Source organism: Emydura macquarii, unplaced genomic scaffold, assembly GCF_026122565.2.
Source record: "Emydura macquarii macquarii isolate MOO-44397 ecotype Brisbane River unplaced genomic scaffold, CSIRO-AGI_Emac_v2 contig_1253, whole genome shotgun sequence".
Lineage (NCBI taxonomy): Eukaryota > Metazoa > Chordata > Testudines > Chelidae > Emydura > Emydura macquarii.
Genome location: NW_027131390.1, coordinates 60,292,899 through 60,319,007, shown reverse-complemented (window position 1 = coordinate 60,319,007; position 26,109 = coordinate 60,292,899). Strand labels below are relative to the sequence as shown.

General features: G+C 40.5%; 1 protein-coding gene across 2 annotated transcripts in view; it reads right to left on the bottom strand.

Annotated features, from left to right (window-relative positions):
* Nucleotides 1–10,409: 10,409 nt before the first annotated feature.
* HECW2 (HECT, C2 and WW domain containing E3 ubiquitin protein ligase 2) overlaps nt 10,410–26,109 on the bottom strand; it is a 290,360-nt gene continuing 274,660 nt past the window's right edge. For both annotated transcript variants that reach the window (XM_067548983.1, XM_067548982.1), the window contains 2 exons: nt 24,995–25,107; nt 10,410–12,853 (listed from right to left, as the gene is read on the bottom strand). In XM_067548983.1, the coding sequence (XP_067405084.1) occupies nt 12,742–12,853; nt 24,995–25,107 (225 nt within the window). In that variant the 3' untranslated portion in view covers nt 10,410–12,741. The remainder of the gene's footprint in view (nt 12,854–24,994; nt 25,108–26,109) is intronic.

Below are 26,109 nucleotides of genomic sequence, written 5' to 3'. Positions count from 1 at the left end.
GTGCTTGTACAAGTGAGCCCAGAATGCCCAGAACAATCTGCAGGACCTCATTGGAATAGCACTTGGATCTGCACATTTCAAAGAGTGAGAGAGCTATTACTTTGCATTTAGTAATAGTCACATCAGGAGATAACCCTATAGGAAAGACCCATATGAATAGTAATTTTAAAAAATTATGTGGTGTCTATTTAGGGATTTATAGCTCATTGTTTGGTTTCCAAGAGCCCTTTTGAGCATATACAATGGCTCTAAAGGCTTTTGAAACAGCTGAGTCTTTTAAGCAGTTCTAAAATGTCTGTGACTGATTTGATTGGTTGTCAAGTTGAGTTCACTTTGTGAGAGGAGGCAATCTAAGCTGCTGCTCCAGAATTTGCAGACTTTCATTTTTGTTCTTTGTTTGGTGTAAGAGCGATAACATTAATGTAAAATGAAATTTTAATTCCAGTGATAAATGAGCTAGCTACTTCATTTTTTGCTTTAGTTTATTTTCAGCACCTGACCATTATTGGAGCCTTATGGCTAATGTTATCGTTTAATTAAAGCATGGCACTGTGGAATGAAATGACAGCCATCTACTCTGGGATAAGTCATCTACTGGAGGTGATATTTATATAAGAACCAAACAAATAAGGCAACAGAAGTAAAATACATGATTTTGGTAAGTTGGAACAATTTCTAAAGAATATAGAGTGTGTTATACCACTTGGTTGTTTGCATGTGTATTTTAAGAATAAGAGCCATATTTTGCATCATAACTCACTCATAGGCCCATCCATCTAGATTTTAGAATTGTAAGTAATAGAGATTTTTCACTATTACAGTCTTAAATAGTTACTGGATTCTTCTTATAGAGCTATACCATCCTATGCACTTATATCATTATAAATAATTTCAAGTAGCTTTGACAAACAAAATAGAAATGTGCAATACATGGAAGAGATTCATTTGATTAGGAGTGCTCACTGTACAATATGAAAAGTAGCATTCCAAACATACCAAATGGTCCACAGGACTATTTTAAGATTAAGTTTAAAATTTTTTAACTTTAAATTTTAAAATTAAGATGGATGCAATTAAGTAAAAGGCTGTAGGTTATTACAGAACATGGTGCTAAAAAATAAATGACAGTGTTTATGTCTTTGGCTGTTTGTATCTCCTCACATATCCTTTCAGGGGCAGAACTGCTCTGCGGTTCTGAAAGTCAAATAAACAGTTAAAAAGCCAAGAGATATGGGAATATTATTGTAATATTTATTTTTATAATGCCATGGAAGCATGCATCGCACTTTACAGAAAAATATAATTGACGGGACTCGACCCCCAAGTACTTCATAATTTTAATTAGATATAAACAGCAAAGATATAAACAAAGGGTGGGGAAGGAGGAATTGGAGGATGAAGGTTACACTAGTGCTGAATCATGAAATATGCTTATTAGTTCATTTTAAAAATTAATGTATTATGACAAAATCTTAGATAGAGGTCTTTAATTGTCAGTTACTATTCTAACTGTCTGTATAGGAATTCAGCTTATCTCAAAGCATCTTTACAAACCCAGGGACCAGTACCGCATCTCTATTTATTCCTGTCCATGACTTGTTCCTCCGTTAAGCCCAGTCTGGTCATGCCTCTGTTTACAATGTCCGGCCGTCTAGTTGATGGTTGGCCTGTAGGTCTGACAGATCTTGGTTTTGTTGGGTTTTTTTTTTTTTTTTGGTATCCTATCATCTGTTTGTCTCCTTCAATGTCCCCCTTATCATAATATTTTCAACTGCAGCCAATCTTGTATCCTGACTTTACATCTTACTCACCTTTTAACTTCTTCCCCTGGTTTTTTTTGGTGCAAGGTGGCATAGCTGACTTGCCAGCACAACACACACAGTGGGCAGAGCCAGGGCCTAGCTGGCTGGCTATGTGCTGATTCAATGTGTCTCCAGTTGGAGTTTAAAGTTGCCTTCCTCTGGGATAATTCTACAGCATATCCATTCTCACAATAGGGGTTGAATCTGCCCTTTGGATTTTGTGGGACCAAGGTGAGGGAATAAGTTCTAGCCATGGGACTTTTCCTGAGAACACCCAGGTCCCAAATACATCTAGGGAATGTCAGCAGCTGTCAGAATCCCAGGTTAAATCATGAGAAATACCCTAATTAAGTGGGCAGTCATTTTTCACTAGGATGCCACTATGTGGTTGTCTACTGTAGCTCCAAGCAGAGCACATTATAGTAATTTATTCTATAGATGACACACTCATTGATAACTGCATTGAGGTCCACATGGATAAAGAAATGTCACAACATCCATACAAACACAGATGGTAAAAAGTATTCTTGGCCACTGCTAGTATTTCTGCTTCCAGAAACAACCAAAGATCCCACAAGACCTCCACACTGTAAACCAAAGTAACAAAAGGTATGCAAAATTCCTCAGATGAACAGACAGATATGATCTATGTATTTCATCCAGTTGTTGCACCCAACCTGGCAGTATCACCTTGGATTGAACTTTATCCAAGCCCCAGTCTTGGCTTGAAATTGGGAAAAGGGATCAATTTCTCAACAGAGAAGATCAATTATAATTTATTTAGATCAAACTGTTTCATGATAAATCTGAATCCAAGAGCAACAGCAGAAAATTTAATCTAAGATGACAGTATCACGCCATTTACACCACCATTTGCAGTCGGGTGTCTCTTTAATCCTTTAGACTAAGCTCCCTTCAGGCTTCCTCTAACAGTGAGACCCTGTAATACCAAGAATTCTTTCAAAATAAGTAATTACTTTTATTATAAAGAGAGCCAGTTTTTCCAAGTGTAACTCTCAGCAATTATGGGGACTTAAGAATAACCATCATCACGATCTGAAACATTGCAAGAGAAGTGAATATTATCCCAAAGATTTATGCCTATTAAAACATCATGCTTTCTCATTATAAACCATTGTCAATAAAAAGTACCTTTGCAGCTTTTGATTCTCTGTAGAAGAGTAGACACTGAAGCAACTTAGTGAATTCTGGGCACTTTCCAAGGTGGAGATTCCAGGGCATGGTCCTTTATTTATTTCATTTATCATAGCCTTAGTTTCCCGTATGGTTCTTTTGCAAAATCTGAGGCACAATGTTGCAGATTCTTTACTTTCTCTATTTCTGAAATGTTGTTGCTTTTAAGATATGTCACTTTCCAGATCACAGGGAAATTAATATAAGAAGATGAATGTGTCATGGAGATGCTCTAAAAATTTAAACATACTGGATAGGATTTAGAACAATTTGCAGATGAGAACTAAACTTTGTAAAAAAATTAGGCCAAAATACATTCAGAGGCATAAAGAAAAAATTAATTCCCAAAGTGATTTGTAAGAAGATTTATTGGGGAGTAAGTGATTTCATGATGGAACAAGCTTTTAAACAAAATAGAGATCAGTATGAAAATAAAATAAATTGTACACAGTAAAACTCTTTCCCTCTAAGCATTTTTGAATAAGAAATACAACAAAAGGGTCAGGTATTCAATTTAATAGATTATACAAATCTGCAAGCAGCCAAGCATTTCAGTACACTCCTCAAGTACAGGCACTATCTAATGCCACCCATGTAACATACTCAGCTGCATTATCTTCTTTCTGCCTTGAAGCAAGAAAGTGACACTTAACTGATGCAAATGTGAAATGGTAAAAGAGACATACATCATCCCAACTCTTAAAGCACATTCCCCCATTCCCTTCCTCCCTCATTTTGTCTCTTATGAAAGACACACACTAAACCCAGATGAAAATTAAACTGGCTTGTAGAAAGATAGAAAAATTGGTATTGCATTTGATACACAGTCTTGTGGATACTCTCAACGTGAAAGCATGGAAAGGCTTAAAAAAATATACCACGTGCCCTACTTAAAATTTAGAAATAAATATATGCTCTATTTTTACAGTGCCTGAAATCTTTTAAAAACAAAGAACTAGTATAAAATTAGATCTGGTAACATTTTGTCAGAAGTGAGGGAAATGCATGTATATACCTGTTTGGTTCTGGATGACTGCATCCCCATTACAGAAATTTGTAATCCTATGTGCTTTCAAATACAGAGACAACCAAATCTGTACTTAATGTGACATAAGAAAGAGCAAGTACTTTTACCATGTTGGGGTTCCAGTGTCCTCACAGCACACACAGTATTCCCTCCCCCCTCGTTCCCCCCGGCCCATTCTCTAAAGTTTTCCCATTTCCCCCCCCCATGCACTCCTGCAGGTACAATGTTCAGACAGTTACACTGAAGGTACCCATACATATAGTTCAGAATTTGCTGATCCAGGTTCATGGATACCCTCAAGATTACGGCATTTTCAGGAGAAATGGAGTACAAAGAAACAGTATCTTACATACTTTCTAAGAATGTCATTGTGATTCCCAGTCCCACCTGTGATGCCAATAATAAAACAGCAGTCTTCTGACTGTGGAAGACTAATTTCAAATGATGTCCTAACTATGTAGAACCAATACAGTCAAATATACTGTACTACTTCTACTACTACTTACAGTCTGTATGAAACTCTTACCAGCTTAATTAGCTTGTTGAAGAAACAACTTTCAGGGAGTTTTTGTTTTGACTTTTATAGCAAACTTTTTCCAGTGCTCTTTTTTAAGATCACAGTGGCCAAATCCCAAAATCCTTACTAAGTTCTTACTCAGCAAACCTCCCACTGCCATTAGTGGAGTGTGGCAAGGGTCAGAGTCCATGCAACTGACCCTGATCCCATTGAAGTCATTGGCTCCAGAGGACTCTAGATCAATTTCCTGGAGAGAAACTTCACAGAAGCCCAGGTTAGCAGAAAGCCATCTGCGGAGTTTCATTGTGCTGCAACCAAAATACCAACAGTTTCCCCACCCCACCCCAGAATACATATATACACACACACACATACAAACAAACAAAACCGATCACATGGGGGTTCCAAAATAAAGACTGATTAAAAACTGTTAGTTACAATCTGGAACAATGGTTTAAATAGCTTCTTATCCAATATTATTTCTCTTGCAAATATATCCAGTAATGAACATAACAGTAGTTACTTATAAACTAAAATAAAAACCTAAGCAGTGCCCTTTATACAAGACTCAATTATCCAATAACAGTTCAATTTAAAAAAAAAAAAAAAAAGACGACGATGACACATAAGCTAGACTTCTGAACCTCCAGGTCAGACTATGAAGACTTTTATTACTTCTTGGCTAAAATAAGTCTTACAGTGCAGGTAATATTAACTAACTTACTTATAGATTTATGGCACTTTTCCATTTATGTGTATTATTTGATGTGGATTTTCAAGCAAATGTCTCACTTCACAATGCAGGGTTTCCTTTTATTAGTAACTGCATGTTCACTGCACAACATACTCCCCAACATGATTAAAAAAAAGTCAGTGTCTTCTCTTCCTCTCCACTTTTTGTCCCTGCCTTTTCAGTTTTGTCTTCACTCAGTAGCATTACTCCATGGCTGCTGTTGTGTTGTTCAGCTCCCACTGCATTTTTCATGCCATACCCATTGTGTGTGATTACCATATATTATGTTAACAGCTGCTTAACAGCTACAATTACATTCCTGAGCTGGCATGACTCAAGAGGCATCAGTAGTTACTTCTCTTTTCATTTTAAAAAAAAAATATCCAGCTTCACTCGCCAGGAAATCAGTAGCTGCCAAGAGTAAAATCAAATCCAAATAAAATCCAGTGTCTCAGGCAAAATTTCCATAGTGTACCAGCCAGATCTGTACAGTTGGAGAATATGACAGTTCTAATATACCTACCTAGCTATTCATACTATAATTTTCATGATGCAAGGTAAAGATGCCTAACTGCTTACTCAGTGGAGTGTGCCAACAGCTGATTATACCATCAAGCAGGAAATGGAGACATGGGAGGAGTGCTAGAATCCCAGGCTGTCCTTTTAGAAGAGCCACCTTTAAGTACTGTATGGGCAATGTACTCCATCTATGGAAGGAAATATTTTGGCTGTAATAATATATATCACATCTTCCTCAGAAATCTCGATCAGTATGCCCCGGTAAGGGGTTTTCACTGATCTTCTAGCCAAAGGTAGGTGCACTTGTTAGCAAAGGTTGGGAATGAGAAAATAAAAAGTTCAAGTGCGCGCGCGCACACACACACATGGTAGATGTTTCAGGAAAAAACCTGTTAATGTCAAGAAACTAAATTTAAAAAATATTTAGTTCCTTGGATTAATGGAGCAAGACTTGTAGCAAAGGAGACATGTTTAATTCCTGAGGAACAGGTGCAGCAAGCCACAATCTTAGCTTCACTATCTTGACTCTGACAGTTTAGTATCAGATGATTGGTTGCTCTCGCTTATTGATTGTAGGTTGGTGCGGCAATAGTTCAAATCGCGTGTGCAACTAAGGGTTGCTGGGAAGTTGCCCAAAATAAGGAAGTGAATGAAAGTGTGAAGAGTTCCACTTTGAGTAGTTCCCATCTTAGGAGTCTTGTAGTCCCATATATTTTAAAGCAGAAGTTTCCAGTGGGGAACTCTGGTAGTCAGTAGCATAATATGGCTCTTAGTTATTATTTATGGGGAGGTAAGAACTTTCTAGTTGTGGTTGAGTGAGAAGTTCCTGTCTATAGAAAGAAACCACCATATACTAAAGAATGAAGTAGCACTTTCATTAAAAACCCTTTTAATTAGAAAGTTTTAGAGGGGTGAGTAACTGAAAAAAACAAAACTTTGATGTATTTTGCATTGATCATAACTGCAAACAATTTCTTAGAATATTTTTCATTGGCTATTCTGTGATGTGCTCCAATTACATTTGGTATTTAAAGAAAGTTAAAATTGCCAATGTATTGATTCAATATGGGGTCAATTCATGGTTACAGTAATTTTTTGCAGTATTTTTGCAGATAATTTCAGGTGTTTTATTACATTTTAAATATGTACAAATATATTACACAATAGCAGCTGTAACAAATCCAAAGGAGTTTTTACTATGTATTGTCATCTTTAAACTGTAGCCAAATCCTGTAGTCAAGGGGATTTTTCCTGAGTAATGATGAAGAGTCATATGATGCCACTGATTTTAAGCAGATTTTCCCAATGAAATTTTTTATGACATCAGTTTAAAACACCCATGGTATTACATGGCCTCGACAAAGGCCTCTTAGGCGTGCAGTTCTGACTTTTTAAAGGGACACAGCAAGGCAGTTTAGACCCCAAAAATTAGGTTTCTTTAAAATAAAATTATGTAAAAAAAAACCTATTAGAAATAGCTTAATAAAATTATTTTTAAAAATTCACTAAACTAGTGCATGAGAATAGAGAATGCAATTGACCAGAAACTGACCATAAGCAAACACCAGACTGACCACTCTGTTTGCATTATGCATGTTGAAAACATGCAAAATGGAAAAAAAAGTGCATTTAATTTTTAACAATCTAGTGTTATTAGTAAAAGAAAATATTTTTTAAAAAATATAGCTCTAAACCTGACAGTGTCCATTTAAATAATATGTATTTTTAAATGCCTATATAATCTGTATTTATTTTTCAGAGAGACGAGCAATTTCAAATCAGCCTTTCTAGTCTGTATTTTATGTTAAAATATTTAACTAAAGGACTAGAATAGTTCTAAAACAGCCATTGTGGTCACTCAGATACAAATTTATTTATTTATTTACAAATTTATTTGCAATCTGTTAACCAGTCAGCACTGAAAATTTCTGCCACTGTCTCTTGGACTGGGTAGTGGTGTAGTCATTGGAAAATAGCCCACAATGGCTGGTCACTTGGGAAAAATTTAAAATCAGGTGTTGGTAATCATTTAGACATTTTGTTTGGGATGGAGGGGGGAGTAGAAATCTCATTTTTGGGTGGTGGAGTGGGATTTAAATAAAAACAAGTCCCACCTTGTAAGATTCATGTTAAGATTGATGTCTGTTATCTCTTCAAATCAGACATTACTTAATGCTTAATTCCCATTAGTGTTACTAGGAGCAAATTCTCCTCAAATCAATGACAAGACAGATAAATTTGAGCAACAGTTCTAAAAACTACTGTAATTCAATACAAACAAGTTTAAACCTTTAAACATGATTCAAACTGCTTTGTATTACATTATGGAAAAATTATGTTATAAAGACTATTCAAACATAGTTAATATAGATTTACCATTTGTACGTAAATTCTCTCAATCCAGAACACAGTCTCTGCAAACATCTCAGTGACTATCTGCAAATAACACTGTAGAGACTCATTAATACTGCAGAGACTTCATAGGCATCTTCAATTAAGCACTGCAGAGATTACTTTAGCAGCCACATGATATCAGTCCTAACGATTAAAACTGAAACTGTTTTGGACATCCAGAAGCACTAAAAAAGCACAGTAAACCACTTTTTACATTTTTTACATTACAAACTTTTTACATTTTTGTAATCTAAAAACAAACAACTAGTTCAGTGTTCTCTGCCAGTTTACATCATGCCAAACACTTACTTTTAGATGCTCTGCCAGAGTGCTACTGCCTGGATTTTCAACTTCCTTTGAAGATTATATATTATCTATATTCACTATATACGATATGTCCTAGGGTGAAAATCTTTACCGTGAGGCTTATGTGTTGCACAGCTGGATCTGTGCACTGAGATGATTTCACCCTAGATGCATTCTCTCTCTGAACAATATTAACACCTTTATTTATGGTATATTCCTGGTCCACAGCATGGATAATGAAAATAATTTATTTAAAGATGAAAAGCTATTTTTTATTGTGGTGGAATACTTGAAGTGTAACAAAGATTAACTGGGAAAAAAGAAATCTCTACCTCCACTTTGTAGAATAAAGGTTATGTTACACAGAAATTTATTTTTGGGCTGAGAGAATCCTTTCATAAATTAATATGCAATCTGCTCCTGAGGCTATTTCTTATCATAACAGAAGGCTGTCTCATGATTTGAGTCGTTGAGAAAATTGCTATGATAAGGTAAAAGGTTCTGGCATACCTACCTTGAACAAGGGACTACATATTACAATATATGACGTAATAGGCATCTGTGACTCTGATGGTTGGAATGTGTTAATTAATTATTTGATTAATTAATACAACAATGTATTTGGCAGAGATAATGATTAAGTTCACCTCTGATGGCACAGAGGTATGCAAATTACATCCCACCTTCCCAGTAGGAGAAGCTGTGCTCCAGGACATCCAAGGTTTACCCTAGAAGAGGAGACAACTTTCTCTGGTGATTCTGCCAGGGGAGCGAGCCTATCTGCTTTCTGTGTAGTGCTGGCTCAGTGTCCCATCAGAGCAGGGGTCAGGGCCAGCCATATGGGTGGGCAACCGCCGAGGGTGCCATGGTCAACAGGCAAGGAGCAGGGAGGGGCTGTGGAAGGGAGCTTGGGCAATAGGGGGGAGGCAGGCAGCTGGGCCTGAGGGCAATGGGAGGGGGAAGCTCAGAGAGGCAGAGGAGGCCAAGGGGATGGGTAGGGAGGCAGCAGGGGCCAGAGGCACCAAAATACAAGTTTGCCCAAGGTGCCATTTTCCCTAAGGCTGGCCCTGGCAGGAGTTTTGCTGCCTTAAATTTGCTGCTGTGAGCAACCCTCCATGTGGGCTTTCTGCCGTATGGGGTACTGGGGATTATGTTGGCATGAGTCAGGAACCCATGAGTGGCTTGGGTAGGATGAGGCGGGGTGCTGAATGGGCTATAGTGCTAGTGGGTGAGTGCTGCTGGTGGGGTAGTGGGTGCATGGGACTGCTGATAATTCGTTCTTTATGCTCCCTCCCTTCCTGTCCCTTTTTCAGGGATGCGTTTCTTAAAATACAGCAGAAAGCTAGCTCAGGTATGTGAGCAGCAGGGGCTGCAGCATCAAGGCAGCCAGCCCCCCCATCATCTTCAGGTGGCACTTCCCTAGAGTCCAGTATGATGCAGGCAAGACAGGAGGAAGGAGCAGAACTTCTCCCCTCCCCTTAGCTTGCTCCTCCTGGGTCTTAGTGGTCGCTGGGTTTTGTATTTTTTTTCTGAGACCTGCCCCCGTGGTAATCCCACTGGAACTCTACAGAGTCCTGGATGCTCACCGGCTGGTGAAAAGGGCGGAATACAGAACAAAGGTAAGTAGTACATCTCATTTTTTAAATAAAAGCTGACAAATGCATTTATTACTTTTGGTTTGTACAAAAGCATAGCTCAAATGCAGCCTGATGTAAACTTTGTGTGTCAAATATGTAAATGAGTTCCTGGATTGATGTTTGTAGATCTATTCTCCTGTTAGGATCTCTTTTTAGGCAAAAAATACTGTAATATTACAAGAGCCAAACTCTGTGGTTCTTAGCCAATCAAAAGTTCCATTTGGCTCTAAGTAACTGGAATGTCAGGTACTTAATGAAATTGATCACATGAAACATTAGCCATGGTAAAATGATTGGCCCCCAAGTAAATTTATCTACTGTGTATCAGTTCTTTGATACAACACATGCATTAACAAACTCTAGACCATTAACGTGATATCTTAGCAAACACTGATAAACTTGCATGTAAAAATAGTATGATACAGTTTGACTTTTCTTTGCCACTTCGTACAAACCAGGAGCAGTTTAAGAAAACCTGTGAGATTCCCAGATGGGTTGCTCCCTAAAACAGTGACTTCTATTTGTAAAGGCAAATAATATTTTCATTTTATTATTGACAGTGGGATTTCCTCAGTTATCTGAACACAGGCATCATTTCCTATGTCATTCAGGGACGGGGCTAGGAAGGCTTGGGGCAACTCCAATTTTTCCCACCACTCTGCAGCTACCACCGCAACAACACCTATTTTCTCATTAGAAGGGTGAAAAAGCAGTCTTTCCTGACAGCATCTTTACTGCCTTCCAATGTTCATCTAAGTGGATGGGTGCTCCCATTGATACAAGTATGGAAAATAAGCATGCCACCTCTCTGAGACACCTACTCTACAAGAGTCCCCAGAGTGGGAACGCTGAGATTACTCCCAAACTTAGTTCTCCCACAAAGCAGGTCTTGAAATGCTTGAGTGCCACCAAGAGGACCACACACAGCTACATTTCTGTTCTTGCCATCCAATATCCAGTTGCAGTTTTCTAGAATTCTGACACATGGGGTATGTAGTATTTCTCAGTGGCTATACAAGTCACAGACACAAAACTAATTTAAGAAACTTTTAGAATGAAAGATAGTTATGAGGAATGGGTGCAAGAGACCCCTGTGCACTTTGGCAAAATTAAGCATAATTAAATTGGATTCATGCAGTTTTGATACACCATAGACATTACCATAGAAAAGGTAAGTGATAAGAAAACTACTCATCATTGAAAATGCAAGTATAGAACGACATTATGAATAGTTTACAACTTGGAGGTGTTCACTGATAAGGGAGAGTGGAATTATTACTAATAAAGGCTCTTCTTAAGTGTAGTCCATGGTGGTTTTCCCAATAAGCTAGTGTGTTTTACAGTGCTGTACAAATAAAAAGTTGCAGGGAAAATATGAAACATCTATATTACACTTAATCCCTTAAAGGTTATTTGATGGATGAAAAATGAACCAAATGCATTTAAAATAAATGCATGTTACAATATCACATGTAGTGATTTTAACAAAATTATTACTTATGTGCAGTCCTGATATCTGAAGACATGGCACTACGAAGAAAGCTCAGTTCTTAAGAAGCTATTTTCTAGATACTTGTAAGAGTGATGCAGTTTGCTGTCAATCTGATCATAATGTCCCTTCAACTTTGGTACATTCAGTGCAAAATATTTTTGGGAATTTCTTACTCTTATAAAAATAAAAGGCATTTTTTTCCTTGAGAGTGCTTAAAGAATAAAACAATAGCACAATGTCTGTTTAAGCATGAAATGTGAAAGGAACAGAAATAGCATTTAGTTTGCTAGTTTCTTATTTACACTCTGAGGAACTTAACATAATGAACCTATAAAAATAAAGAGAATTCACTGTAAGTTTTTTCCTGATATGCTGTGATAAATTGATACGTATTTTTTAAAATAGTTTTCATGCAGTATAAAACATAAAATCAGTCATTAAGTTCTCCTTATAATAGCTCATCATTTGCCATACACACACCACTTGCATACCTCCTTATTGCAAGCCATTGTTGTGACATCCCTTGCTGCTGATTTTCCTTCAAATTCAGTTCTGCCCCAGGAAGCTGAAATCTATGGTGCACACCATGCAGGCACTCGTAGTCTTAGGTATAGCAAGTAATGGATATTCTGTTATAGTATATGGCATAAAGTAACGTACCTTTAAGAAACCTTTTTATTTAAATTCCATTGTTTGATTTTAGCTAATTTAGGGGGGTGGGGCTGAACAATTTCACATTTTGACTTGAACTTTACATTCAAGGACTTGGGTGAAATCCAGTTTCAGGATACTTGTCAGTTTTTGCAGTAGCCATCTTGCTGATCATGCATGGTCACATCTTTTGCTTGGGCCATAACAAACATGGCAGTCAAGAAAAACTGTTGATTGTAAGACTTTGTTTTCCTTGCACACGAGGCACATTCCAGTATTACTGTAGAGGACTCTGCCACTGTCACAATGCTTGTAATTGCTTCAGAAGCTAGCTTAATTCATGGAAATCTCATTATCTGAATTGCATTGTAAAACAATTTTCCTATAAGAAATCCAATACAAATGTTCATTCATTCTGGAGAGGACAGATCCACAAATGACCAAAGAGCTGGGCACTATGGTTTGTGTATCACTCGAGTCCAAAAGTACTTGTTTCTTCAACTGCTGTCAACAGTTTCTCATAGAGCATGGAGAATGATGGGTAAGGGGGAAGGTCAAGACGATTGAAACACGTATGAGCCCTGCAAAAAAAGTGACAAATAAGCAAAGGGTATTCAGAAATTCAAATGAAAGTAACTGGAAATTCAGGGCACTAGAAGGTCCTTTCAAAATACTATGCTCTGTGGAATATTTTGTTACTGAACAACATTATTTTCAAGTTAAAAAAGAATTAATTGTCAAAGCTACTTTTGAAAATCTGACCTTAATATGGATCACAAATAGCAGCTTAAATTTTGCCTGTAAAAAGTGCACACACATAATGTGCAATTTAGGGGCACAATTAAGGCAGTCTGTTTTGAAAACTTGGCTTAAAATACATATTTTGTAAATTAGATTTTTCTATTAATAACTAGGGATATTTGAATACTAAATCTTTAATCATCAGCAGGTTATTTCCATAGGATGAATGCACATAAATTAGCTAGAATCAGTGACATACTAGAAAATACACTGTAGGGAACAATCCCATACCAACAGAAGATAAACTAGTTGACAAATTAGTTCTTTTCCATTGCTAATTTCTATGGACCAGATCCTCAGCTGGTGTAAATCAGTGTAGCTCCCTTGAAGTCAGTGGAGGTATGCTGATTTACACCAGCTGAGGATCTGGATCTTGATAATATATTACAGAGAAATATATTTAGTAGTTAAATGTATGTAATTCTCAAACACACTCTGGCTTTCTTGACAGGACAGAAATTTATTTCCCCTCCTCAGTTTCTATAGTCTGCCTATCATAATCTCCAGGCACCTTGTGAAAAGGCCCTAGAGCAGCAGTTCCCAAATTTTGGGTTGTAACTCCAAATGGGGTCACGCCATCAGCAGATGGGGGTCACAGCAATCCCTAGTATGTGGAGGACTCCATTTTGCTTCGCACAGCATGAACTTGCACGTATTGTGCATGCGAGGTCACACTGTGAGAAAAGCAAAATGGTGTCCTCCATGCTGTCCGGTGTCCGTGCAGGAAATACTTCATTAAAATGGGGTCATGAAGACAAAAAGTTTGGGACTCCTACCCTAAAGACTCCATCCTCTGGCTAGAGGAAGGAGTAGAGTTGCCTGAGCTTGATACAAGGATTTATTGAGTAGCAGGGTACTTCCATTCAAGACACTTTTGAGCCCCATCCTACTCCTACTGAAAGAAATGGCACAATTCCAAGTGACTAATGAGAGTAGGATCTTTTGGGAGAGAGGTTCTGAGAGGAAAGCTCCTAGGACTTTGCATTTCCTCTTCTTTGAAAGTTGGCTTACTTGGGAGCCTCATTTAGATCTTTGCTTTGGAAGATAAAAGTCCTTTTATATTTGGGTTTGGCCCTTAAAAGGGGCAGGACTTTCTTTACATTTACTTTTCCCTTTTGCAATCAAGCACATCGCATAGTTATTTAAACCTGTTCCCGTAGGCAAGCAAAAACCTTTCCTGAAGTGACCTGCCTGTCACTGGCTTGAACAGCAAACATTTAAAAACACACACCATCATAAATTTAAGTGTATAATGTCAGGAGCTCTCCCCTCACCAAGGACCGAGACTCCCTATTCAATATAACTGTGCTCAGAAGTCAGAATGACTATTCTGGATTTGTAATGAGCCCTCTCAAAACAAAAGGGTGCCTAGCCCCATGCTGAACAAATTTAGGGACCATCATCTTAACAGCCCAACAGGTTGGAACATGAAGAGAAGAGATGAGTCATTCTAGCTTGTTTATAAACTGAAGCTAAGAATTCATTAAAAGCCCTTAGTGAAGTGAAACGCTGAATTAGCAAACAGCATTATAGTGCCATAAAAATACCAGGCTTTGGGAACACACAGTATGCAGGGCCAAATTGTCATTATAAACATCAGATCAAACTTCAGGTGTACTGCTGTGATAGAAAAAAATACTGTATTTTGCTTCATCCAATTATTGTAGAGTTAACAGAATAAGAATGTCAGGATAAGAATGTTTTTCAGCAGGTAGAGTTCACACTCCACAGTATTCTATGGGGCTGCTTGTTTTCCCACTCCTTCCCTCCAGATTCGGTAGAGAGATCAACCCTTGCCTCCATGGAAAGGGGACAGGTCAGCTGAATCCGTGGCCCTCTCTTCCCTTCCCAGAACATTGTAGAAAGCTATCTCTGAGGTCCAGGAAGTGTGCTTAGAGGATATACTAACTTTCCTGCAGAGTCCCTCCATGCTGGGGAACCTTGTTAAGGGGGTTGAGAGGCCAAAGACAGTAGGAAGGCTGACAATTAGAGCAGTGCTGTCAGATAGTTAAATGGCCTTATACATCCACCAATTCCCTGGGTTCAATTTAGACTTTGCAAGATCCATGGTGGCCTAACCTCCTGCTTCCACTGGGTGGGTTCAACTGATCCCCTTCCTTAACCCTCAGGAGGGAGAATTTTGAGGAAACATTGTGAGATAAACTTCACAGAGCTTCTCTTTCTATCAGTCTCACAGGAGGGAAATGTGGGCCATTGTAATAATCCTCCTGGAATCCTCTGGGCTGCTCATACAACCAGCAGAATGATTTCCTCTTGCTTCTGAAGATTAATGCATTCAGAAAGGATGTGGAAGGAGAAACAGACATCCATTTATTAGAATTTTGCATTATGCATCATGTGGGCTGTAAAACCACAAATTTTAAAAACCATGATGCATGAATCAATAAGGAATTAATTACAAGCTAACATCTTGCATCTTGAGTTTTCTTTCAGTTTTTGAGGATGATTTTGTCACAGCATATTGAAAATGTGATCATCTTCGTTAGAGAGCTGATTCATTTTAAAAAATAAAGACCTTGATCTTGTTGAGCAAATGTGCTCTTCTTTTACCAGACATACGACTCTGTGATTCTGAAAGGAGAATGACTTTTCTGTGGATACTGCTTTCCCACGTCATTTCAAGCTAACTGTATATACTATGTTCATCTTTCTGTTCTCATATTTTCTGATAAAGGTATTTAATGTATCTTAGTTCCTGGAGTCTTGACATTCAATCACTTTCCCCTTCACCGGAGTTCAAACAGAATTACAGACAAATTGACTTTAGGTCCAAAGTCCAGTACACCTGAGCAATAACAGAAGAATGCTGTTTGCGTGCAAACGTTGATATGCATTGGCACTTGCTGTTATATAATTGACAGCACAGAGAACTACCCAAAACATCACCAACTTCTAAACATGTAAGAGAATGGAGAGAGTAAGAGTTCCCCTAGTGATATCTGGGTTTGCCTGACAAACAATACAATAAACAAGCTGGGAGTAAAAGTGGCGACAGGGACAGTAGTGGCTAAACTAGTCAGTTTCTTTTTCAGTGCATTCACATGCCACTAACATACAGTGGAAAAGGCCGTGGTAGAAGCCGGGCCACTTGACATATAAGTTAAGAAGTTTCATTGTTCTATTTCAATAAGGCTGATTATAAAATGATCAGAACCGTGGAAGCTATGGAATCACCTAATCAATTTGTTATCTGTGTTAGCCTTCCTCAGCTCTACAGAGCTAGAAAAAGGTGATAGGGAATAGCTACTTTAAAATGTTTTCATTCATTATTTCTTCTCTTTGGTATGAATAAAAAACAAAACTTTGACTTGTAATTTGAGAGCCAGATTTTGCCACCCTTACATTGAGTAGTACCAGACTCACAAGTAGTCCCACTGAAATCCATGGGACTATTCTCAAAATAAAAACACTACTCACTGAGAGTGAGGGTAAAAGAATTTGTCCTTAGGTTAATACAAAGCCTTAGAACCATTAAACATCTAAGAGCCTCAGAGTGAAATTTTCAGTGGGTGTCCAACAATTCATCCACATTTGCAGGATCTTGGAGGAGAAGAAGGAGGAGGGCTGCATTCACATTTGCAGGATCTCTTTTAGGAGCCTGCTGAAAGTTTACCACTCAGTGTCTTTGTTAACACAGGCAACTTCAGCCAGTGCTACTCAGTGTTTGCATAGTAAAGCCTTTGAAGCTGGTATGGCTGAGGTTGAAGCCAGTCTGCACATAGGTATTTTAGATTTTAGAAAAGCAAACACATGGTTTACATTCTGCTCAGAGCTAAATTTGAGATGGACACTGTAAGTAGTGCTTCCTATGAGATTAGAGCACCTCAGTGAGGTGCTGAATCTCCTGGCTGGGCTTGTCCTGTACCCCTCCCTATGGTGTAGACTGTACCCACTATGGCAGAATGGCAGCTTACGGGAGTGTGGCCCTGCTCCAGGTTGATTTGCTACCGCCAGAGTCCTACTCCAGATTGGATCCTGCTGCCTAAGAGGTGAATTTGGTCCCAAGCTTCTGTCTACGCACAATAAACTCAATTAAATAATAAAGCAGGGTCATCTGTTATATTAGTTGACAGCTAGTTTGAGCCTTCCCTTTGAGTTCCCCTGTGTTGGTGGGTTTTTATGGGTTCAGAACACATTTTAATGAAGCTTTCACAATTTCTTTTCTTTCTCCAATTTTTAATTAAGTTACTTTAAACATCCTCAATGTTATACCCCCAAAACACTTATTTTTACAGATAATGAGAGGTCCAGCAAGATGCAAGGAATTTAATAATTTAATTGTCATGTTCTTCTCATAGTAGCCAGATTATCAGTCCTCGAAATCTGATTTCCAGTTAATTGTGTCTCCCAGGCCAGCATCCTGCCACACTGATCAAATACGTTTTACTTACTCCTAGCTACTAAGGCCCCAAACTTGATGACACATACACATGTGCCTAACTTTATTACCATGAGTAACCCATTGAAGCTAATGGGCCTACTCAAGTAAAGTTAAGCATGTGCGTGTTTGCAGGATTGAATCCTTAGATTTTAAACCTTTTGGGGCAGACTTTTGTCTTTTTGATGCAGTGAAATGTGACCAGTGCAATGAAGCCTAATGCTAACTCTGACTTAATAACAGTATTTCATTTCTGCCTAAAGTCTGTCTCAGAGACTAAATATTAGAAGATAGAAAAACTGCAATAATCTCTTTTCCTATTTGAGCATCTGTATAAAAGGGAACAGCACAGCTGAAGTCCAGATTAATGCAAGAAAATGCAACTGTTTATATTTTTTTAAATGGTCTAGGAATGTAATCTATTTCTCATTTCAGTAACAATCACTCTCTGAGGCAGACCCAAGTGGCTGATGCACAGAATACCCTTTGACCCTAAAAAATGCTACAGCAATTGTTTTGAAATATAAACTCTTAGAATTCTGTTAATTGACCTTTGACCTTCAGCTTTGTGGCTCCCATTTAAACCCTTAACTTATAAGGTGGTTTTGCTTTCGAGCTACTGACTCTACAGACTTGTACACTGGCTCTGTGCATTTCAATTACATAGTACTGTTTGTGCTTCTCTGACTTTCTACTGGTAATCAACATTACGAATATATCTATTTCCAACCAGTGTAACTTCCTTTAGATGCTACAGAATTGGATGATGGGAAATCTTTCACAAATGTATTAACCTGCAAAACTGATCATACTGTAGACAAGTTCTTGTTAATAAAGAGTTCAGTCAAGATGACTTTTCAGATCCTGGCTCATATGCCATCAGTCTTTGGTACTGTAGATCATCTCTTTTCCTGGCATCACAAAAGGAAAAATGAGGAAAGCAATTCTTTCTTACCTTTTCCTCTTGCCACTCTGGAAATGTCATTTTCCATCTTGAATTCTTTCACTGGCTTCCTCTCTTCAAGGCCTTGTGCAACTCAGATCTTCCATACATCCAACTCATTTCTTTCTATTCCCCTTTTCACTTGTTTCACTTGGCCCAAGCCTCTCTGCTACTGGCTCCCTTTACAGCCTTCACCCTCTCTCTCATGTTTTGCCTTCTTCTGTCTCTCCTTCTTCAGATCACTCCTCAAAACACACTTGTTCTCTGATTCAAAACTCACCCCTGCAAGATTTCTACACAATGCTGAAGTCATGCTGGCCCTCCTATTATGTGACTGAACTGGACTGTAAATACATTGGGTCTCTTTAATCCAGGCCTGATATTCATTTTCTGGCAATGACTAATAACTTACTTTCCAGAGAGTGTCATATATACTATTTTAATTTTTGTCCTTCTTTGTTCTTAATGCAAGAATGAAACATTTATTCCTTTAAGGGAAGCAATGCCTGGTTTTATGACAAATAAAAACTGGTTACTAACCTGCTGTAACTGTTGTTCTTCAAGATGTGTTGCTCATGTCCATTCCAAGTAGGTATGCATGCACCGTGTACACAGTTGCCAGAAGGTTTTTCCCCAAAGGTATCCGTAGGGTCGGCTCTGGAGCCTTCTGGAGTCACGCCTTCATGGCACTGTATATAGGGTCCTGCAAACCCTGCACCTCTTCAGTTCCTTCTTGCTGGCTAGCTCCAACAGAAGGGTAGGTGGGCGGGTCTTGGAATAGACATGAGCAACACATTTCAAAGAGCAACAGTTATGGAAAGCTAGAAACTGTTTTTCTTCTTCAAGTGTTGGTTCATGTCGATTCCAAGTAGGTGACTCCCAAGCAGATCCATAGGAGCAGGTGTTGGAGTTCAATGACCTGCGGATTGCACCACCATTTTGCCAAATGCCGCATCATTCCTGGTGTGTTGCATAATAGCATAGTGTGCCATGAAGGTGTGAATAGACGACCCCGTCATGGCTCTACAAATGTCTTGGATCGGGATCTGAACAACGAATGCTGCCGAAGACACCTGTGTCCTTGAGAAGTGGGCTGTCAGCGCTGGAGCCAGTATCTTTGCCAAGTCATAACACATCCTGATACAAAATGTGATCCATGAAGAGATTCTTTGTGATAATACAGGAAGGCCCTTCAATCCTCTCTGCTATTGCTATGAAAAGCTGTGTAGATTTTCTAAAGGGCTTAGTCCTCTTCATATAAAAAGCCAAGGCTGTCTAACGTCCAGAATATGCAGCCTCTGCTTTCGGCTGTTGCTGTGTGGGTTTGGCTAGAAGACCAGAAGGAATATGTCCTGGTCCGAGTGGAATTGTGGCACCACCTTCGGAAGAAAAGCTGGTTGAGGGCACAGATGAATCTTGCCTTTGAAGAAAGCCATATAAGGAGACTCAGACATGAGTGCCCTGAGTTCTGAGACTCTCCTGGCTGAAGTTATAATCTCTAGAAAAGCTACCATCCTGGTCAGATAGAGAAGCGAGCGATAGGTTTGAATGGAGGATCCATCAGTCTTGACAGTACAAGGTTAAGATCCCATTGGGTATAATCTGTTTAGACCTTTAAGAAAGACTCCCCACCATGGGGTTGGCGAAGACCCAATGGCCTGCAACCCAGGGATGAAATGGCAAGATCGCCATCAGGTGGACCTTGACTGATGACACCAACAGATAATCCAAGATGAAAGGTATTGATGACGGTGCAGATGGAGTACCCTTCTGCCTCAACCAGATGGAGAACCTCTTCCACTTAGTTAGGTTAGTGGCCCTGGTGGAAGGTTTTCTGCTGCCAGGAAGGACGTCTCTGACTGGTTCTGAGCACTCTAATTCTAAAGCATTCAGCCATGGAACTTCCATGCTGTGAAGTGCAGAGACTCGAGATTGGAGTGACGAAGGCAACTGTGGTCCTCAGTGATCAAGTCTGGGCCTATTGAGAGACTGATAGGAGTTTCCACTGAGAGGTTGAGGAATATGGCGTGGCCAGACTGGAGCTACCAGAATTACAGAGGACTATCACGTCCTGATCTTCAGCAGAACCTTGTGAACAGTGGGATGGGTGGAAATGCGTAGAACAGATTGCTGTCCATGGGATGAGGAATACATCCACAGTTGACCCTGGAAGGATCTGGAAGCTTCTGGAAGGAGCAGGAGTGCAAGCACTTCCTGTTCATTTCGGCACAAACAAGTCTATGCAGGGAATTCCCCAATGTTGAAAGATGTTCTTCACCAAATCCAGGCGGCGAGACCACTTCAGGTTGGAGAAAGACCTGCTAAGGTGGCCCACCAGCTCATTCTGAGACCCGGGAAGGCAGGATGCCTTGAGGTATACTGAGTGGGCTATGCAGAAGTCCCATAGTCTGCGGGCTTCCTGGCACAAGAGAGAGAAGCATGCTCCACCTTGTCTGCTTATACAGAACATTGCTGTTGTGTTGTCCATCATGACCGATAAACATTTGCCTTTCAGTTTTCAATTCTCTTACACTGATGTGAATTGAGAGCTCTGACTGGGACCAGAGGCCTTGGGTCCTGAGCCACCCTAGATAAGCTTCCCAGCCCATCGCAGAGGCAAGGTGACCCGGAACAGTGAGGGGCAAGGTGTGGGGAATAGGACTTCTAGGCAGACTGAATGCAGGTTGAGCCACCAGTGGAGGGTTTCTACCACAGAGGGAGGAAGCAAGAATACTCTGTTTATGTAGTCTCTAGATGGATGATACACTGAGGCTAGCCATGCCTGAAGTGGTCTGAGATTCTGGCATGATGAATGACATACATGCATGCAATCTGTTTAACTCTTCTATGATGGAGCATATAGTCCGGAACTGAGCTTCTGAAAGAAAAGCTCTGGCCTGGTTTGAGTCTAGCACTGCCCTTATGAACTCTATCCTCTGAGTCAAGGCTGACTTCTGCACATTGACCGGGAGACTCAACCTGTCAAAGTTTTATGTCTTATCAGTTAACTTATCAATTTATTAACATCAGTTTTATGTCTGCTTCCACCTGCGCCTTGGTGTGACCCTTGATCAACCAGTCGTTGAGGTACGGATAGACTTGTACCTTCTACTTCCTCAGGAATGCAGCGATGACTACCATGCACTTGGTAAACACTTGGGGGGCCACAGGAAGGATGAACAGAAGTACTGTGAACAGCTGGTGGGTCTGGTTGACTATGAACCGGAGAAATCTCTGAGTTGGAATGATCAATATGTGAAAGTACACGTCCTTTAAGTTGAGGGTGGCATACCAATCCCCCAGATCGATAGAGAAGATAATAGAGACCAAAGGAACCATGTGGAACCTCAGCTTCTTCATGAATCTGTTGGCTTTCGGGATTAGGAAGTAAAGGGAGTAGAATCCCTTGCTGCTTAGCTCCCAAGGAACCTCCTTCTCCACTCCTACACTAAGGAGCGCCTGCACTTCTTGGATTAGAAGTTACTCGTGAGAAGGGTCCCTGAAGAGGGATAGGGAGCATGAGGGGTGAGAAGGAGGAAGGAAACTGAATTGAAGTTCTACCATGCACAGCACCCAGTGATCTGACATGATTGAGGCCCCTGCATGGTAATAGTGGGATAGCCGGTCCGAAAAGTATAGGGGTGAAGGATCCGAGTCCTGAATTGGTATGCCACGCTCAGGAGAACCCTCAGTAGTTCTGTTTGGAACCAGATGATTGCCTCGCTGGTCCGGGGCATTGGCTGGTAGAAGGCTGAGAGATTCCCCTCCTGTAGTTCCTGCCCCTCTTACAGTTATACTCCTGCCTGGATTGGGATTGGTAGAACTGAGGTAAGGGTTGAGGTTGGAAATGACTCCTCTGCGGCACCAGGGTTTGAAGGCCTAAGGACTTGAAAGTAGCCCGAGAGTCCTTGAGGCTGTGCAGTTTGAAGTCTGTCTGCTCAGAGAACAGCGTCAGACCCACAGAGGTCCTGGATCGTCTGCCGGACCTCGTGCAGGAGGCCCAAGGCTTGTAGCCACAAGCTCCGACGCATCACTACCACCAATGACATGGTGCAAGCTGCGGCATTTGCCACATCTGGAGCCACTTGAAGTGAAGCCTTTGCGACCACCTGGTCTTCCTCTATTAGGGCTGTGATCTCCACCCTCAAGTTCAATGGTATAGACTCCGAAAACTTTGACATAGACCCCCATGAATTAAAATTGTATCTACTCAAAACTGCCTGCTGCTCCGTGATACAGAATTGCAGCCCCCAAGGAGAATACACCTTTCTACCAAAGAGGTCAAATTTTTTAGCATCCTTTGGCGTGGAGCCTTGCTGACCTTGCCTCTCACGCTCATTGGCCCATGCAACTATCAGCGACCCTGGTGGGGGATGAGTATATAGGCATTCATGGTTCTTGGAGGGTACAAAATATTTTCTCTCCACCCTCTTCGCTGTGGGGGGCAGAGAAGCAGGAGTTTGCCATAGTGACTTTGTTGTTTCATGAATGGTCTTTATTAGTGGTAGTTCTACCCTGGATGGGCCCACAGGGATTAGAATGTCCACCACAGGTTGTGTGTTCTAGGAGACCTCCACAATCTGGAGCCCCAAATTCTGTGCCACCTTCCTCAAGAGCTCTTGATGAGTCCTGCTGTCATCCACAATCGGTGTCGCTAATGACCCCTGCTACTGCTTCATCTGGGGGACGAATAAGATGATACTCTGACTGGGGCAATCTCTTGGCCTTCTGCCCCCAGAGTGTCCCAGGTCGCCCGTTCCTTGAACTCGGTGCCAGGATCGACATTGTGCCTGGTGCTGGGTCCAGTGCCATGCAGTAGCACATCATCCAGTTGAGAACGGTGATGTCTGCTCCAAAAGGCAAGCGCTAGTGACCGTCCAGAGTGTGACCCTTGAGCCTGGTGGAATGCCTAAGGGGCCCAGAATGGTCACGGAGCTAGCATTTGGCACTGTAGCAGCCAAGGCATGTGGAAGGGCTCACCAGCCTCAATCCTTTGGTGCCACCTCTCTGATGGGTGCCAGCTTCTTCTAGAAGAGTAGGACTCCACTTCAGAGTTGGAGCCTGACAATTCATTTCATGGAGAGCACGGCGGTGCAGTTCTCAGTGGTGCTGGAGCGCAGTGCCAGGGAGACAGTGACTGTGACATCGTAGCCGGCTTTTCCCTGGTCAGCACTGAGTGCTTTTTTGGCACCGGTGATCTGGGGTCTGGAGCACTTTCACACCTCGGAGGGGAAGGCGGTGCTATGCTCTCTGTCAGCTCCCTGGCCACTTCAAAAGTCTCCAGAATGGAGGGGAGCATCAAGTCCTTCTCACGGCTCTCCCTGGGCAGGGAGTCCAAAGGCACCAGACTCGACAGACCCCTTCCTGAGACCACAGTCGATGGAACCATGCCTGAGATTACAGCACTTGAGTGGCCCGATGCAGGTCAGATTCTACTCGAGCTCTTACATCCCGTTGTTTTGGGTGTCGGTGAGCGCCTCCTGTCAGTTTTCCTCTGCTTCTTACGAGGTATAGGGGATTGCAAGTGGTGCCACGTCCCTGAGGCATCCCTGTTGCCAGTGATCAATGACGGTGTTGAGGGTCTCTAGACACAGAGTCCTTCTTTGGCGCCGTTTCTCTTATAGACGCTGGTATATTCTGCACTGAAGCCAATGTAATAGGTGTTGGCTCAGCTGGGCTTGGCACCAAGTGAAGTCAGAGAGCAGCCTCCATTACAATGAACTTTAATCTTTGACTCCTCTCCTTCTTTGTCCTTGGGCATAATCCCCTGCAGTTCTTACAGAGATCCCTTTGATGGGTCTCCCTGAGACACTTTAGAAAAGTGGATCATTCCTGGGCATGGGGTTTTTGCAAGCCCCGCATGGTTTACAGCCGGGGGGACCAAGGCATGCCCCGGCCCCTGGGAAGGGGAGGAGACCCCGATAAGTGGGGTCTTATATAACTATAACTATAAACTAACTCAAACTATTTAACTAATGACAGGTATCAGTTCAAATAACCACTAGGAAGATGCTTGCAGAACAAGAGAAGACTGATGTTCCAGTGACCATCACAGGCAGTAAGAAGAAACTGAAGAGGTGCAGTGCCATGAAGGTACAACTCCACGGGGCTCCAGAGCCGCCCCTACGGATACCAATAGGGGAAAAACCTTCTGGCAACTGTGCATGCAGCGTGCACACACCTGCTTGGACCATGAGCAAGCATTCGAAGAAGAACCATAAATTTTAGATTAGTTGTAGTCCTAGTGAAAGAGAACGAATTGAAAATTAATTTGCCTTTCCCACCACACAGGAAAACTACATCTTCAGTTCAAAGAAATACAGATGTGTCATATATGCAGTGGAACAACTAGGAAGAAGAAATTCCGCTGCATATTCCGCAGAGCATATTCTATCTATCAATGACAGCTGTTTATTTCTCAAGCAGTTTATGCATAACCCCATAGTTTGCAGCAGAGGTAGTTGAGAATACCAACACATTTACCATGATTGGCTCACAGAGAACTGAACTTTATCCAAGCAGTTCAAAATTCACTCAGATTTAATAAAACAAACAAACGACACACACACACACTTTTACCTGGGTAGAGCAGTGATTTTCCCCCATTTTTCTACACAGAATCTTCTTGGCCCATTGCTCCCTCTTAGAGATGCAAACCCCTCATAAGGTATGCTGGATGTGCCCGTAACAAACTAGCAACACAAAAAGAACAACACGGATGACAGATATACAACTTGAAAGTTTTGTGAATGCTCGTGCACAAGTAACTACTCACAGCAGTGTTCCCACTGAAGTCAATTTGGTCATGTATAAGAGTTTGCAGAATCAGGTTTTATTTGGAGGGGAAGCAGGAATATTAAAATCCTATTTAAAATGCAGGGGAGGGAAAGTTGCATATTTCCTGATTAGCACACTAGGAGGGAGAGCTTACTAGACTAATTGCTGTTATAGATTTCACTTATAGACAGCCAGTATATAGAGTAACTATGATGCACAACCAGTGTAGAATAAAATCAAATTACTAGTATCATCAAGTTAATAAATAAAGGGAGAAAATAAAATATATTTAATAAGGTTTAAAAGGGACTAACTAATAAGTAAATAACCATGTATGATGTTACACTTATGTCGTGCTTTTAATCCAGCTAGATTTCAATGCACTTTACAAACTTTACTGATATTAGCTAAGAGCCAAGTTCTGCAATTCTCATTTAGGTAAAATTCCCATAGATTTCAGCGAGAATTTCTTCTGATGTACAGAGCAGATGTGACTAGAACCATCCATGGAGAGGAGAATCTTGTGACAGATGTAGCCTACTTATTTTTTAATGGTCTTGATATGACACCTACATAAAATAATTTTTTTGAATTGCAGTTGCAGAATCCCTACTTTGTATTATAATTACAAAGGAAAATCTTAGCAATAAAGTAACACAGACAGCCCTCTATAATCCTGCATCAAAAGGAATACCTCTGTAGTGTTTCCCACAAAGTATTTACACAGAGCCAGCTGTAACAGGAAAAAGGCATGTTAGTCATACAGTTAACATGACCAGATGCCAATTCTGAAATGTTAAAACCAATGGATTTGAAACTAGTGCAATTATGTGGCAAATATAGATAAAATCAGATTTGACCCCTTCTAATGAATTGGGGTGTTGCTAGAGATACCTGTATTTGATTATATGTAACTC